The sequence below is a fragment of the Sus scrofa genome, chromosome 10 (genome assembly GCF_000003025.6).
Source record: "Sus scrofa isolate TJ Tabasco breed Duroc chromosome 10, Sscrofa11.1, whole genome shotgun sequence".
Taxonomy (NCBI): Eukaryota; Metazoa; Chordata; class Mammalia; order Artiodactyla; family Suidae; genus Sus; species Sus scrofa.
This window is the reverse complement of record NC_010452.4, coordinates 13,789,806-13,806,062: the sequence shown is the minus strand read 5'-3', so window position 1 is coordinate 13,806,062 and position 16,257 is coordinate 13,789,806. Positions and strand designations below refer to the sequence as shown.

The following is a 16,257-nucleotide window of genomic DNA, read 5'->3' as shown; positions in this document are numbered from 1 at the left end:
GTCGGGAGTCAGGGTAGCCTGAGGGCCCCAGTCCCCCCAGGAGGCAGGTATCAAACCCAAGTTTACTTGCAGGAAAAATATTCAAGGAAGAGGGAAAGGGAGTTGCCGCTCCTCTTCCTGTTTCCCTCCCCAGGATTAAGGTCTAAAGGGTTGCATCAGAATTTTGCTACATGATTGGTACTCTGTGGACGGATGTGAGAACCTGCCTGCTCCTCATGGTGCTTGTCTGAAAAAAAGGCTCTTTCAGTGCCAGATAACCCAGGTCTTGGAGGCAAAACCCATCTGGAGGTTGAGAACAGTCATATCTCTCGGCCTTGCTTGAGAGGAGGGAGTAGCTGGGTGTGGTTTTGGTTGTGGATTTGAGGGTCAGCGGGACTCATGGAGGAGGGCGGCCCTAGAGCTGTGACCTGCGTCCTCGGCGGGGGGTGGCGGGGGAGTCTGGAGGGAGGAGGAGAGGAGCCTCCTAGACAAAGGTGGGTTTGTCTGGAACAAGGTTGGTTGAGAAGAGAGAGTCGCTCTGCAGTGAAGTGTGTTGGTGGGGGTGGGTTTTTAATTGCAGGAAGTTATGGGGGGAGGTGGGAGAACCCACATAAGAGCCAGGGAAAGATGTAGAGGGATGGGGAATGCCAGCCAAGGAGGCGGCAGCGGGGGCAGAGAGGGTGGGCACCTGCTGAGCAGCCCTCGTGACTCAACTGCCTTTGAAAATAATATCGCTGACTTCCAGATTCACCTTGAGAACATTCTGCTGGAGCTCCCAAACCCACATTGAAAACCCAAGTTCCTGACTAGGGCAGGCGGGGAAATGAGGACGAAAACGTGTCTCTTTGGAGTTCCTGTTGTGGCTCAGTGAGTTAAGAACCGGACTAGTATCCATGAGGATGTGGGTTCGATCCCTGGCCACACTCAGTGGGGAAGGATGCGGCATTGCTGCCAGGTGTGGTGTAGACTGGCAGCTGCAGCTCTGCTTCAACCCAGAGCCTGGGAACTTCCATATGCCACAGGTGTGGCCTTGAAAAGAAAAAAGAAATTCTATATAAAGTGAAGAAGGGGGCTGGTCCCAGGGCTGCTGTGAGGAGACATTGCCCTCCTGCTCAGAGGCCCCTGAAGGCAGGCCACGTCATCCCTGTCGGTGCTGCTTTGAGGGTAAAGGAAAGGACGCCAGTGCTTGACTAGGAGGGTGCCAGGGCAGGCTCAGTGTCAGTGTTGACAGCCTATGAGGCTTGGGCACAGGGGATGGGAGCCGGTGAAGGGGTTGAGCACAGCATGGAGCCTTTGAGCTATGTGGCCTGGGGCAGCTCAGGGCCCTCTCTGGCTCTTCTAGCCTTGTATCTGGATGGGTGGGCTTTGCCCCTAAGACAGCTGTCTCTTCTAAGTAGAAGCCATCCGGTGTGCTTTTACCTGGTTTCTTTTCTACTTTTAGTTGTTTTTGTCTTTTTAGGGCTGCACCTGTGTGATATGGAGGTTCCCAGGCTAGGGGCTGAAGTGGAGCTGCAGCTGCCGGCCTACACTGTACACTGCCACAGCAATGCCAGATCTGAGTTGCATCTGCTACCTACACCTTGGCTCAAGACAATGCTGGATCCTTAACCACTGAGCGAGGCCAGGGATCAAATCCGCATCCTCATGGATACTAGTCAGATTCATTTCAGCTGTGCCAAAACAGGAATGCCCTAATTTTTTTTTTTTTTTTTATACTCATAGTTTTTAATATTGGTATTTTCCATCATAAGAAGAAGATTCTGGGATTATGGCCGCATTGCCCTGGTGTCAGAAGCAGACAGGTAAAAAATATTCATCACTTCAAAGATGTGTCAGGGGTGGGGTGGGGAGTTCCCATTGAGGCTTAGTGGGTTAAGAACCTGACTAGTATCCACGAGTGTGTGAGTTTGACCCCTGGTCTCACTCAGTGTTTTAAAGATCTGGAGTTGCCGTGAGCTGTGGCATAGGTCACAGATGGGGCTCGGATCAGGTGTTGCTGTGGCTGTGGTGTAAGCGGGCCTGGGAACTTCCATATGCTGCAGGTGTGACCTTTAAAAAAAGAAAAAAAAAAGTGTGTGTGGGAGAGAGACTGGGCTGGGCTGGGAGCGTGTGAAGCCCACCAGGCACAGTCCACCCATGATGCTAATACAGATTGTTTTCATCAGGGACTGCCCGGCCTGTACCAGAGATGCATGAGGTTGGCCTCGTTCCCCTCACTGTGGCCGTGAAAACCCAGGCCCGCCTGCCCAGCTCTCCCTTGGGGCTTGGGGCTGGCTGCAGCCCTGAACCTCTGCTTTGGGCTACGGAGGAAATCTAGCCGCTGTAGATACTTAGGGCTCACCTCATCAACAGAGGAGGATTCCAGCCTGCTTTCTTGCCTTGAGCATTTTCCAGGGAGGCCTCTTTGAAATTAATGAGCTCGGGGCTAGGATGAGGCGGGGCTAGGATGAGGTGAGGTGGATTGAGCCAGGCATCAGTGCCGTAGGCGAGCTGCTCCCTTTGTCCTCTGTGTGATGGGCTGTCTGTGGCCCTCATCAGTCAGTTTGCAGCAGCCTGTTCCAGAGCACAGTCTGCCATGGCGGGGGTTTGGGTCCTTCGGTGTAACTTTGGGCCCTGCTGGCCCTCTGCACTCATCACCTGAAGGGGTCACATGAGTTCCAGAGCTGCATCTGGAATGTCCAGCCCCAGCTGGCTCTTGCACACCCCAGGATCTTGTGTGAGATGTGTAAGAGGAAACAAGTGGGGAAAATGCGTCCTGCCTCGCCCAAGCCTCCCCTGCAGTTCCCCAGGCGGACCCCCACTGTTGCCCCACAGAGCCTCCCCAACTCTTGCTCCACCTTCAGCTCCCATGTTGAAACGTGGTCTGCAGGGGAGGGGGAACCCACCCCCTCTTTCCCCACAGCTTCTGCTCTGCATTTGTGAAAGCCACGCCTTGGGGTGAGGCAGTGGAGCCTTTTGCTTGGCCATGTGCCAGCCTTAGACTGGGGAAGTTTTTTTTTTTTTTTTTTTTTTGGTCTTTTTGTCTTTTCCAGGGCCACACCCATGGCATATGGAGGTTCCCAGGCTAGGGATTGAATCAGAGCTATAGCCGCTGGCCTACACCACAGCCACAGCAACGCAGGATCCAAACTGCGTCTGCAACCTACACCCCAGCTCATGGCAATGCCAGATCCTTAACCCACTGAGCAAGGCCAGGGATCGAACCCACAACCTCATGGTTCCTAGTCGGATTCGCTAACTACTGAGCCACGATAGGAACTCCTGGGGGAGATTTGCAGAAACACCTGGTGTGTTGGGGGCACATTGCCCCCCCTCCCCCCAGCAGAGGTGGCAGGGGGCGAGGACTACAGCGGCATAGAGCATTCAGAAATCCGGAGACTCCCTGCTCCCTATCTGCGTGGTGATCTTGGTCAAGACCTGAACTTGTTGGATTGTTTCCTTCTGCCCTTTCTTGCCCGTAGGATCATGGTGAAGGTCAAATGAGGCAGTTCTCTGGAAAGGCCTTGAAGTTAAGTTTCACCCTTAGAAGTGGGATGGGGGAGCCAAGAGTAGGAGAAGAGAGAGAAGTAAAGCTTGGGTTAAGGATCCGGTGTTTCTGTGCCTGTGGTGTAGTCCGGGAGCTGTAACTCCGATACAACCCCTTGCCTGGGAACCTCCATATGCCACGGGTGTGGCCCTAAAAAAAAGCAAAAAAAGAAGTAAAACTTAACATACTGCCAAACAGCTCACATTCCCAGAGCTCAGGGTGTTTTTATGGGTTTCTCAGAAGAAAGGATCTGATTAAAATGCCACAACGTAAAATGTCCCAGGTCATCAACTCTAAAATGTACATTTTTGACATTTGCTTATCTGTGAAATTGGGTGCAACTTATAACCAGTGGTGGTCATAGTTTAATTGACCACATTTTTTCTTTCTTAGCAGTTCATAAAATAACAGTGCCCTTGACAACCGCTGGTATCTTAGATTTGATAAAATACACTATTTATTTCAAGGTTTTTTTTCCTTTTTTGGCCACCCCATGGGATATGGGGTTCCTGGGCCAAGGATCTGATCCAAGCCACAGTTTCCACCTAGGCCTCAGGTGTGGCAACACTGGCTCCTTAACCCACTGAGCAAGGCCAGGGATCGAACTCACATTCTCATGGATACTAATCAGGTTCTTAACCTGCTGAGCGCCAGGGGAACCCCATTCCAAGTTTTATTTGCCCGGTTGGGAAGTATCGTAAACAGGCAACACTTGGAGACCACTCTTGGTAGACCAGTCACAGGGCTGAGGTTCAAGGGTGTGGAGCACAGGATGGTTGCTAATGCCCTAACCCCTGTGGTTATGCCACATCACAGAGGCTTATATCTTACCGTACCTTGGAATGGTCAAGGCCCTTGCCTATATTTTTCACAGAGTGAGTTATATTTGTCCCAGCCACTGAGGGCTAGTAGCTTTGGTTCTGAGCTCTAAGAGGCAGCAAGATACCGGACATAAGTTTTTAGACCTTTTATTTATTTATTTTTAGGGCTGCATCCTCAGCATGTGGAAGGTCCCAGGCTAGGGAGCCAATCGGAGCTACAATTGGCCAACCCCACAGCCACAGCAACCCCAGATCTGAGCCGCATCTGCAACCTATACTGCAGCGCGTGGCAACTCCAGATCTTTACCCACTGAGCGAAGCCAGGGATCAAACCCACATCCTCATGGATACTAGTTGGGTTCATTACCACTGAGCCATGATGGGAACTCTCAGAACTCCCAGTTTTTAGACCTTTTAAAAGAACTATCCACCATTTTTCCATTTTGTGTTTCTAGTGAGTCCAGATTCCAGAGGCTGTCATCGTCCTCCTCAGGACAGCAGGACTTTGAAAGCGAGCTGGTTGGTACCTACGGGGCAGCTGTGGCTGTGGCTGGGGTGGGGGAAGGGGTTTGCAGGGACTGGCAGTAATGAATCGGTGGGGAAAGGGCAGTTGTGCTCCTGTTTCTCCACTAACTCGGTATCCTCGCCGCTAATTCAGTATCCTTGCTGGTGAGAGCGCTTCCCTGCTTTGACAAAGACACCTGCCACAGGGAAGATGGCAGCTGCATAACCCAGCATCCTGAGACTTGATTAATTCTTGGGCGAGGGCTGCAGCCCTGAGCTGTGTTATCATGCTTAGGGCTTTGTGCGACAGTTAAATATTGACTTGCTCACTAGCTTATGAGCCCACTGTGGGCAGAAACTGTGTCTTATCCAGCCCTGTTCCCCACCTCCTGACACCCAATAGGTGTTAAGTAACTGTGGAATGAATGACGAGCAAATATTTGTGTTTCACAGCCAGGTGACAGTCCAGCTTTAAGGGGGTATTAAGTTGAGGAGATGTGATGGACGATAAGACCCAAGACACCCTTTCCCTCAATAAATCCCCCTCCAGGGAACTGTCTGAATGAGTCGGCCTTTTTCCTCGCCTTGTCCCGCATCTCATTCAGTCATTTTGAAACAAACAGAAGCCCTGGTCAGCTTCTCCAGAGTGGCCCTGATCTTTGACCAGCTATCACTTTAGCTTTCACGGTTTGACCCAGGAGCCTGTTGAATCCACAAACTGTCAAGACTTCAGGGGTTTGCCCAAGAGTTCCAGGCAAGGATGCATGTGACCAAAGATGGGGAGCACCCCGTTTGGGACAAGAGGGTTGCCTGCTGAATTTGAGACAAGAGCACTGTTTTGATAAAACAGGAGGCTGTTTACTGTCAAAGATGATGATATATCTGCCTCCGAAAAACAGCAGAGGATGCTAATCCTTGTTCTGATTCTAGGGATGCTGCCCCTGGCTGACTGCAATCTTCCGCCTGCAGTAAGTACCCTGCAGGTGGCTGAGGGGGGTGGGGGGGCGTGTCTTTGGGTGGGTGTGTTTGGACGTTCGGCCAATCAGGAGGAGAGAGCCAGGATGCCTGATCTTGAGCTAAGAGTCTCAGATAGTTTTCAGTTCAGGCTCAGAGCAGTTTATGGGGGCAGAGATTAAAGGTGGCCTGGCAGCCCTGGGCAAGCTAATTAAAGGTGTTTTTTTTTTCCTTTTTGCTTTAGGCAGGGATTAGATCTGCTGATTCTTGTGGGGTTTTTGTTTTGTTTTTTTGGCTTTTTAGGGCCGTACCTGAAGCATGTGGAGGTTCCCAGGCTAGGGGTCCAATCAGAGCTACAGCTGCTGGCCCACCCCACGCTCACAGCAACACCGGATCCTTAACCCACTGAGTGAGGCCAGGGATCAAACCCGCAACATCATGGTTCCTAGTCAGATTTGCTTCTGCTGCACCACAATGGGAACTCCAGATCTGCTTATTCTATAACACTCATATATTTGGATGGAAGCTCTTCCAGGCAGTATCATGTGTCTTTGAATTAGTGAGAAGTAGGGAGATAATGAATGCCTCATATACACAGCAATTTTGGTTAAAAGTTTTCTTTTTTTGCAAAACCTGGGCCCCCTGGAGAGAAATCCTGAACGAGGTGCTTGGTGATTAGAAGCCAGTTAGTCACCTGGGGGCAGAGCTACGATGTGGGTCTCAGCCCTGCTGCCTGTGGCTGGATCCTAGCCAGTCTGAGAAGCCATGGCTGGAAGAGGCATGTTATCTTACACAGAACCAAGAGGGAGAAAATGCTGCCTGTCATGCCGTGATCAGCTGGGATACAGTGTGCTGCCCATTTCAGAGGTGTTGAAATAGGAAAAGGAAATCTTAGAAATGTGGTAGTTGGGGAGTCTGCGGGTGGTCCCGCAGGTTAAGGATCTGGCATTGTCACTGCTCTGGCACAGGTGTGATCCCTGGCCCTGGAATGTCCGCATGCCATGGTTGTAGCCAAAAAAAAAAAAAAAAAAAAAGGAAAAAAAAAATGTGGTAGTTATAGGGCTTGGGGTAAATCTCTCTCTCTGGGCCTGTTTCCCCAACTATAAAAGGGGGCTAGGGATAGCACCTGTTCTGCCTAATTCAAATGAATTAGTACGTGTGAGAGCATGGGATAAACAGTCGAGGTTGGTGAGACTTGTTCCCAGGGGAACTGGCAGGAGGCCGTTTGTGTGGAAGCAGCCAGTGGACTCCGGTCTGGAGCAGGAGGGAGGAGGGGACAGAGGCGGGAGAGGTGGCCTTGCTAAGCTCACCCGTCCCTGCCTACCACAAAGTCATGTCAGTAGGATGCATTTCCTGCTGGTGCTGGAAGTGATACACGCTCTGGGCAAGAAGTCCATCACTTACAGATAAGAATCAATAAGAAAGTTGAAGTCCCCCCTAACCTCACCTCTGAAAGATGCCCTGGGCATGTCTTCCTGTGCTCGGCCCCTCCATGGCACTGCAGGTTGGGACTCGGGCCACTCCCCAACCCCTGGGCTGTGGCCCCCAGTTTCCGCCTGGATTGGGCGGGGGCAAAACCAGAAAGCTGGACTCATCATCTTCATGGTAACCAGCAAGGGCTGCTCACAGTTTGCACCTGCGGCCCATGCCCACTGTTTCTGTTGTCCTGTGTCTCTGCCCAGCCCTCTCTGTGGGGACCTCAGTTCTCATTGAGGGGGGCCACACAGCTGTGTAGTCTGCTTTGTCATTTAGTGCCCTATCTATACCAGACATATTTTTCCACTTCAGCTCCCAGTGTTTTTTCTTCGTCTCTTCCTGCCACAGAAAGGCCTACCCTTTGACTTTTTTTTTAAGGCTGCAATTAAATTTTAACAGCTGCTCATGGCCCACAGTACAAGAGACATTTAAAGGGGCCTCTCCGTTTCCTTCTGAATTGCCTTTCCTCAGCAAGACAGGGAAATCAGAGGGGTGTCTCAAGAAAAACTGTTGATGATAATTGTTCATTTTTTTTAGGGTTTAATCTTCACCAATATTTAAGAAGCATGTACCGTGGCAAAGTGTGTGCATTTTGGTGGTTTATTTAGAAGGAAAACTGGAGAGTTCCCATATGGCTCAGTGGAAACAAGTCTGAGTAATATCCATGAGGACACGGGTTCAATCCCTAGCCTCGCTCAGTGGGTTAAGGATCTGGCGTTGCCATGAGCTGCGGTGTAGGTCACAGATGTGGTTCGGATCCTGTGCTGCTGTGGCTGTTGGCATAGGCCAGCAGCTGCAGCTCCACTTCAACCTGTAGCCTGGGAACTTGCATATGCTATGGGTGCTGCCCTAAACAAACAAAACAAACAAAAGCAACCAAAAAAAAAAAAAAAGGCAGGGAAGGGCTGAGGGCTAATTGCATTTACACACCTCACCACAGGACAAATGTGGGCACAGATGTTTCTAGAGACATAAGATGGGGCAGTGGCGAGTTCCTTTGTCCAGGAGTGTGGGGTGGGGGCTGGAGGGCAGGCTCTGGAGTTCCCGTCATGGCTCTGCTATTAGAAGCTGGGTGCTCTAAAAGTTCATGTGATTTTTCTACACCTCTGTTTCCTCATCCGTAAAAAAAATGGAGATAGAGTCACAGGACGATCATGCAGATTAAAGAGCGCCTCTGTGCAAGGTCCCAGGGGCCCAGCCTGTTAGCCCTCCTCATTAGGACTCCATGTGTGTCTTGGCCAGGGACGACCAGATCCTGGAGTGGTGCGGGGAGGACGCCATCCACTACTTGTCCTTCCAGAGACACATCATCTTCCTGCTGGTGGTGGTCAGCGCCTTGTCGCTCTGTGTCATCCTGCCCGTCAACCTCTCGGGGAACTTGCTGGGTAAGGACCCCTCATCCTGCCTGAGTCGGGCCCCGGGGCAGAGCAGCAGCCCCCAGGCAGGCGGCTCGTTTGGTGGATCAGAATCCCATGGAGTTCTCCTTGTGGCTCCATGGGTTAAGAACCTGACATAGTGTCCCTGAGGATGCGGGTTGGATCCCTGGCCTTGCTCAGTGGGTTAAGGATCCGGCATTGCTGTGAGCTGTGGTGTAGGTTGCAAACGAGGCTCAGAGCTGGTGTTGCCGTGGCTGTGGTGTAGGCCAGCAGCTGCAGCTTCCATTTGAACCCTAGCCTGGGAATTGCCATATGCCTCAGGTCAGCCCTAAAAAGACAAAAAAAAAAAAAAAAAAAAAAAAAAAATCCCCAGGATTCCTGCTCGGATGCAGAGGTGAGGAGTCCAGGGTGACTTTCTGAACTTTCCTATCTGATTAAAGATCTGGAGAAGAATCCACCCCAAACCTGGGCCAAGAGCTGGGGCCCCTAATATCTAAGTAGGACAAAGACCCCAAGATTTATAAAATCAGGGGCTTTCAGAGGGTGTTTTATAGTCTCCCGCCCCCACCCAAATCAGGAGACCACACTAGTAGATCCAGAAGATGTCTGTGATGCTCACAGTGGAAACCAGAGCATGGAATTCCATTTCCAAGCACCCGCAGGAATCCAGCATCCAAAGTGCCACCACAAATCCACTTCCTACAGCCAGTGATTCCCAGTTACGGTTTGGGGAACAGCTTAGGATGTTTCTAGATCTCTCAAGGAATGCCACAAGGATCTCAAAGCAAGATGAGTTCAGTTTTACCTTACCCACATGGCATGTTGAGAAGTTGTCAGGGAGAGTCTTGGGGTAAAGCAGAGGCCTTGGTTGGTGTAGCTCTGAAAAGGCTGGATGGGCATCCCTGTCCTCTGACTGGTCTGAATCACTTGTGCTCCTCTTTTGGTGGCAGAGCTCCCCAAACCAAGGCTGGCTTTTTGTTTTTGTTTTTTTGTTTTTGTTTTTTTTCTTTTTAGGTCCGAACCTTCGGCATATGGAGGTTATCAGGCTAGGGGTTGTATCCGACCTGCAGCTGCTGGCCTACACCATAGCTCACAGAAACGCCAGATCCTTAACCCACTGAGCAAGCCCAGGGATCGAACCTGTATCCTCATAAACATTAGTCGGGTTCATTGCCGCTGCGCCACAAGAGGAAGACCCTCAAGGCTGGTTTTGCCCCCCTCCCACTTGCTTAGGGTGACCCTGGAACTAAGTATCTGTGCTTCTCTGCAGACAAAGACCCTTTCAGCTTTGGGAGGACCACAATTGCAAACCTACAGACTGAGTGAGTACAAGGTGGGAGGGCACGAGGGGGCCGATGGGTGGGACCAAGGGGAGGCCAGAGGTGGTTAGTCCACAGCGGCAGGTTAACATCTAGAAGCCTCTTTGCCGCCAGTACCTGTTGCGGGCCGTGGGCATGGGCACGCCCCAGGCAGCGGTTGTTTTGCAGTGGGTTTTAGGAGATACGGAGGACCCTGTGGGTCTGGGGTTCACTCGTCAGAACAGTGCCCTCTAAAGGGGCCCTGGCCAATCCGCTGTGATGAAGCCACTGGCCCTCAGCTTAGTGCCATGAGGGTAACCAAGCCCAGCCTTTGCACCCCCACCCCCTGCCTGGGAGCCCAGCCCTGATGGCCCGAGGTGTCCCCCCCCTCCCCCAGCAACAACCTCCTTTGGCTGCACACCGTCTTCGCTATCATTTACCTCATTCTCACCGTGGGCTTCATGAGGCACCACACCCAGTCCATCAAGTACAAAGAGGAGAGCCTGGTGAGTGAGGCTGGCGCTGGGCGTGTGCTGGGGAGGGTCTCTGGTGGGAGCTGGAAAGGGGTGGCGCCAGGCTTTTTCCCCAGGACCACGATGGCCGTGCACATAAGGAGGGGCCTCTGCTTTGCATGTGTGTGCTCCGAATTGGCATTTCAGATGGGTTTTTTTGGGAGTTCCCACCATGGCGCAACAAGATCGGCAGTGTCTTGGAAGCGCTGGGATGCCGGTTTGATACCTGGCCCTGGTACAGTGGGTTAAGGATCTGGCATTGCTGCAGCTGCGGCTTAGGTCAAGACTGTGGCTGGGATCTGATCTCTGGCTCAGGAGCTCCAACGTGCCCTACCCCCAATCTGATAGATTGTTTTAGGATTTGGATATTTCTGCCTGTTTTTCTAACTAGCCTTTAGATGTGTGGAGTTTGGGTTTGTAGTTACTGATTCCAAGTAACTTCCAAGGCCTTTGGGGTGAGAGAAGCTTCCTTTCTCTTGGGAACCCACACCTTGACAGGGAGGGGAAGTTTCAATCACTTGATTCCAGGCCTGGGTCCTCCTCTGATCTGTTCTATGACCTCATCTAAGTCCCTTCCCTTCCCTGGGATATTTCTCACCCTCTTGTCATGCAAAGAGGTAGGCTCAAAGAAATGGCTTTGCAAATGTATTCTTAACTTCCTAAAAGAGGCTTTTTTTTTTTTGCCTTTCAGGGCCGCACCTGCAGCATATTAGGTTTCCCAGGCTAGGGGTCGAATCAGAGCTGCAGCTGCCTCCCTACACCACAGCCACAGCAACGCTGGATCCGAGCCACGTCTGCGACCTACGCCACAGCTCACGGCAACACCGGATCCTTAACCCACTGAGTGATGCCAGGGATTGAACCTGCATCCTCATGGTTCCTACTTGGATTCGTTTCCCCTGCACCACAACCAGAACTCCCTAAAAGATGCTTTATAAATAACGGGCTTCAGGCCTCTGCTGGGTCAGGAAGGAAAGTACTGGCCTTCTGAGTCCCCATTGTTTTCTTCTGCGAGGCTTGAGCCGGGTGTTAGCAGACAGCCTGGCTTGCTCTGGTGACTTTTCTCCCTGATGTGTGTCTCTGGCAGGTGAGACGAACCCTGTTCATCACAGGACTCCCCAGAAACGCCAAGAAGGAGACCGTGGAGAGCCACTTCCGGTGAGCAGGGCCACTTCCGGGGGGAGGAGCAGGGAGAGATCCGCTTCCGGGCGACGCGTGCCTCAGATGAACGCTCTGTCTTCCGCTTGGGCCCTCACCGAGGTCCTCGAAGGATTTGCGCCAGCAGCAGAGCATCGGATGCTGCCGTGGGCGGGGTGTGCTGGGGCTGCGAGGGCCGGGCCGGGGTGGCGCGTCTCCTTCCGTAGCCACGCTGCCCACAGGAGCACAGGAGCCAGAGTACAGGTCAGATAAGCATCTTGAGAGCTCATGGGAAGAGAAAGGGCTTTCCCTGGGCTTCTCAGAGACAGCTTTGCAGAGTAGGGGACACCGGAGGGAGAACTGTCTTAGGCAGGACCTGGGCTTGGCGGTGCATTTCGAGGTTCATCCATCTACTCAGCAGGTGTCGCTTGAGGGAGCTCCCAGAGCTCACTCACTGCTCTTCTGGTAGACCCTCTTTTCTGGAAGTCTCCTCTGAGCACCTGTGCCAAGGATTCCTGCATGTGGAGGCTAGAGGGAGAGCTTTCCTGTGAGAAGCAAACTGGGTCAGGTGCCGTGAATGCAGGGCATCGGAGGGAGCAGCAGGGAAGGGGATGGCTGGGGGAGAGCAGGAGGGGAAGGCTCTCCGGACACTGGGCTAAAGGGCTTGAACCCCTGCTGGGGAGCTAAGGTTTCAGTCTGTATTCATTTCTCCTCAGCAGTCACTAATTTGTAGCAGGGGTTAGGGATTGGCTATGGCTTAGCTTTGCACTGTTTATGAAGAAAACATGCGAAGCAAATTTTTAGTATAAACAGAATTGTAAAACAAATGCTTAAAATGCATGGAGTCACCTCTGTTTCAGAAACTCCAGGTATTTTAGAAATATTCTTTTATATGTAAACACTGGATATTGGGATCCTTTCTCTATTCCTTTAGCAGCTCCCCAGAGTTGCCTGCCAGGCAATATTTGGAAACAGTAACTCCACTTAATTGTTTCTTGTCTTTAGAGAGAAAAGAAGGGAGTTCCCGTCGTGGCGCAGTGGTTAACCAATCTGACTAGGAACCATGAGGTTACGGGTTCCATTCCTGGCCTTGCTCAGTGGGTTAACGATCTGGCATTGCCGAGAGCTGTGGTGTAGGTCGCAGACTCGGCTCCGATCCTGCGTTGCTGTGGCTCTGGCGTAGGCTGGCAGCTGCGGCTCCGATTGGACCCCTAGCCTGGAAACCTCCATATGCAGCAGGAGAGGCCTGAGAAATGGCAAAAAGACCAAAAAAAAAAAAAAAAAAAAAAAAAAGAGAATAGAAAAAGTCCCCTTGTTTCCAAACAAACAGTGAATCACACTTTCTCCTGTTTAGGAAGCCCTTTTAGGGACACTGCTGCAGTCCCTGGGGATTGATGTGTGACTCTGCCTTGTAGCCGGGATGTGTATACTCTTGTTCTCGTCCTCAAAGCTTTTGTTGGGGCCTGAAATTGTCCTTGTCCGACATGTCTGTGAGAGGCCTCTTTGTCACGAAAATATAAACTTATCCCAGTGCCATCTCCTGTACCTGGTGCCTGGCTCGTAGTAGGTGGGGATGTACACGGCCCAGAAATGCCCAAGAGTTGTGGGTACAGTTTTGTGGATACAGCGAGGAAGGATTCGATGGTGGCTGCAGTAAACATGGGCCCTGGAGCTGAGCCACCTAGATTCACTTCCCGGCTCAGACACTCACTAGCCATGTGACCTTGGGCACAAGTCATTTTACTTCTTTGGCTCTTATGCCTTGCCTGTAAAATGGGGACAAAACCTCCCAGGTTATGGTGAGGATTAAAGAAATGAACCCTCTAACAGTGCCCGGCCAATAGTAAGTGTACGGACAGTGTACTTCGAGTGTTTTACTCATTGTTAATGCACCTGGAGACATTGACTGGCCTGAGGCTCCTTGGCTTTCATCAGACGTGATCTTCAGAAGGATCACAAACTGAATAGGACTTCAGTGATGGTCCAAGGTAGAGCGAATAAATGTATTCCTTCGTGTGGGTAGAGGAGGTAATGAATAGTGTTAGTTTTTTTCCAGGAGAAGCACCAACGGATTTAAGGCCAAGTGGGTATAAACATGTTGGTTTCAAGCAGTTACTTTCCTGCCATTAAACTTAAAAAAAAAAATTTTTTTAAGCCTATTTGTATTATATTTGAAAAATTCCCCTTTTGGTAAAAGACAAAGAGAAAAGAGGTCTCGGCTGGTGCAGAAGTGAACAGCATGATTGCGCTGCCACCCTTGGAGGCCCGAGGAGAGGGGTGGGTCTCCCCTGCCTGGGGCGGGGTGGGGTCCTCTTTTCCAACGTCTGTCTTTTGCTTCCGGCCCATCCTGGGCACAGGGACGCATATCCCACATGCGAAGTGGTGGAGGTCCAGCTGTGCTACAACGTGGCCAAGCTGATTTACCTGTGCAAGGAGAGGTAAGGAAGGGCTGGCAGGGCAGGTGCATGTGGGTTAAGACTCCTTCCCCCTCGCAGATGCCCACTCTCCTTCCTTGCTGGCCTGAGATTCCCAGCAGAGGAGGGAGGAGGGTGGCTGTGTCCCTTTCTTATTTAACTTAATTTAATTTTACTTTAATTTTATTTTTTGCTCTTCAGGGCTACACCTGCAACATATGGAAGTTCCCAGGCTAGGGATCGGATTGGAGCTATAGCTGCCGACCTATGCCACAGCCAGAGCAATGCCACATCCAAGCCATGTCTGTGACCTACATTACAGCTCACAGCAATGCCAGATCCTTAACTACAGAGCAAGGCTAGGGATTGAACCTGCATCATCATGGATACTGGTCAGGTTTGTTACTGCTGAGCTACAACAGGAACTCCCTATTTATTTTTTATTTTTATTTTATTATTAATTTTTTGGCTGCACCTGTGGCATGTGGAAATTCCCAGGCCAGGGATCAAACCTGTACCACAACAGTGACTGGAGCCACTGCAGCAACAGCGCCAGATCCTTAAGTCGCTGTGCCACAAGGGATCGCCAGCCCCTTTCTTGTTTAGAAAGCTGAGCTCCTGGTTCTGGTGGTGACCAGTGGTTGACGGGAGGCGTGGGGATTAGGAGACCGAAGTTTGTCCCTTCTGCTGCAGAAAAAAGACAGAGAAGAGCCTGACCTATTACACGAACCTGCAGGTGAAGACAGGCCAGCGGACCCTCATCAACCCCAAACCCTGCGGCCAGTTCTGCTGCTGCGAAGTGCGGGGCTGTGAGTGGGTGAGGACTGCACCCTGGCTGGGAGCCTGGCGCCGGGTCCCCAACGCCTGCACAGGGCCACGAGCTCACAAGGCGGTGTGTCTTCCGGCAGGAGGATGCCATTGCATACTACACGCGCCTGAAGGCCAGGCTGATGGAGAGGATCACGGAGGAGGAGTGCAGGGTCCAGGACCAGCCCCTGGGACTGGCCTTCGTCACCTTCCAGGAGAAGTCCATGGCCACCTAGTGAGTATGGGCACGTCCCAGGCCCTTTCTCAGCTGAGTCCCACGTCACCTTCCAGATAACTTGCTGTCCCTCTTGGATGGAGATGGTACAGCCAACTTGCCATCAAGGGGTTTGTTTTTGGCATTTCCATCTCCTTCTCTGGGTGTGGCTGGGGGAGGGGTGGCCACCCACACTCACTCCCTTGGCGAGCCCGGCACGTGTTTCTGCAGCAGCTGGGCCTGAGTGATGCTGGCTGAGCCCCCCTCTGTGAGGTGACCTTCCCCCACTGCCAGGCTCACACCAGCTGCCCCAGGGAGCCTGCAGCCTCTGTGTCCCAGTGTTCTGCTGGGTGGGATGGAGACCGCCTTGCTTCTTAGATCAGCTCTGGGACCACAGGGCCTCCTTCGGTGCCTGGCCTTCCCATTTTCCTCCAAAGGGCACAGCTGTGGGGGGACCCCCCGGGCATCCAGGTGCTCCCTGCTGCTGAGAGCCTGGCCCAGGGGAGTGGATTTTCACAGGGCACCTCGGCATGGGCTCTAGCTCTTGAAACACCTTCATACCTGGGAGCTCCGCATCCTCTCGCCTTGGGGGAAGCAGGCGAGGGGGTTGGGGGAGAGATGCAGAAGGGGGACAGCCCAGCAGGTACTCCTTCCCCGGCCGTCCCTACTTCGAGCATCATGAACCCTGGGAATAGATTCCTGGATAGGCCCCACAGACCCTGAGGAGAGGCCGGGGTAGGGCCGAGGCCAGTGGAAAGGGAACATGTTCTAAGACCGGAAGGAGGGGGCTTGGTGGGTCACTGAAGGGAGAGAGAGGGAGTTCCCATTGTGGCTCAGCAGGTTGCAAGCGTGATGAGTAACCATGAAGACGTGGGTTCGATCCCTGGACTTTTGCTGAGTAGGTTAAGGATCTGGCGTTGCCGTGAGCTGTGGTGTAGATCGCAGACGCAGCTCAGATCCCATGTTGCTGTGGCTGTGGTGTAGGCTGGCAGCTGCAGCTCCGATTGGACCCCTAGCCTGGGAACCTCCATATGCCACAGGTGTGGCCCTAAAAGAAGAAAGAAAAAAGGGCAGGGGAGTGGCAAGGGTGGAGTGGGAGTCCTAGGGAGGGACATCTTGGAGGCACAGGTAGTGCAGTCGGATGCTGCTGTGGGGCCTGGAAAGAGGTGGGGGAGTGGAAAGGCGGGGCCCCCGTCAGCAGCAGGTGGAGGCTGGAGTCCAGCCTCACGGACAGGGCAG

The 16,257-nt window shown here is 52.3% G+C and overlaps 1 protein-coding gene across 6 annotated transcripts in view; it reads left to right on the top strand.

Moving 5' to 3' along the window:
- The window catches only part of TMEM63A (transmembrane protein 63A), a 42,648-nt gene that overhangs the window by 8,380 nt on the left and 18,011 nt on the right, over positions 1–16,257 (top strand). For all 6 annotated transcript variants that reach the window (XM_005653777.3, XM_013978258.2, XM_005653774.3 and 3 more), the window contains 10 exon segments: positions 1,702–1,781; positions 4,782–4,845; positions 5,761–5,798; positions 8,503–8,645; positions 9,907–9,958; positions 10,332–10,440; positions 11,534–11,604; positions 13,941–14,021; positions 14,691–14,814; positions 14,906–15,039. In XM_005653777.3, coding sequence (XP_005653834.1) covers positions 1,702–1,781; positions 4,782–4,845; positions 5,761–5,798; positions 8,503–8,645; positions 9,907–9,958; positions 10,332–10,440; positions 11,534–11,604; positions 13,941–14,021; positions 14,691–14,814; positions 14,906–15,039 — 896 coding nt within the window.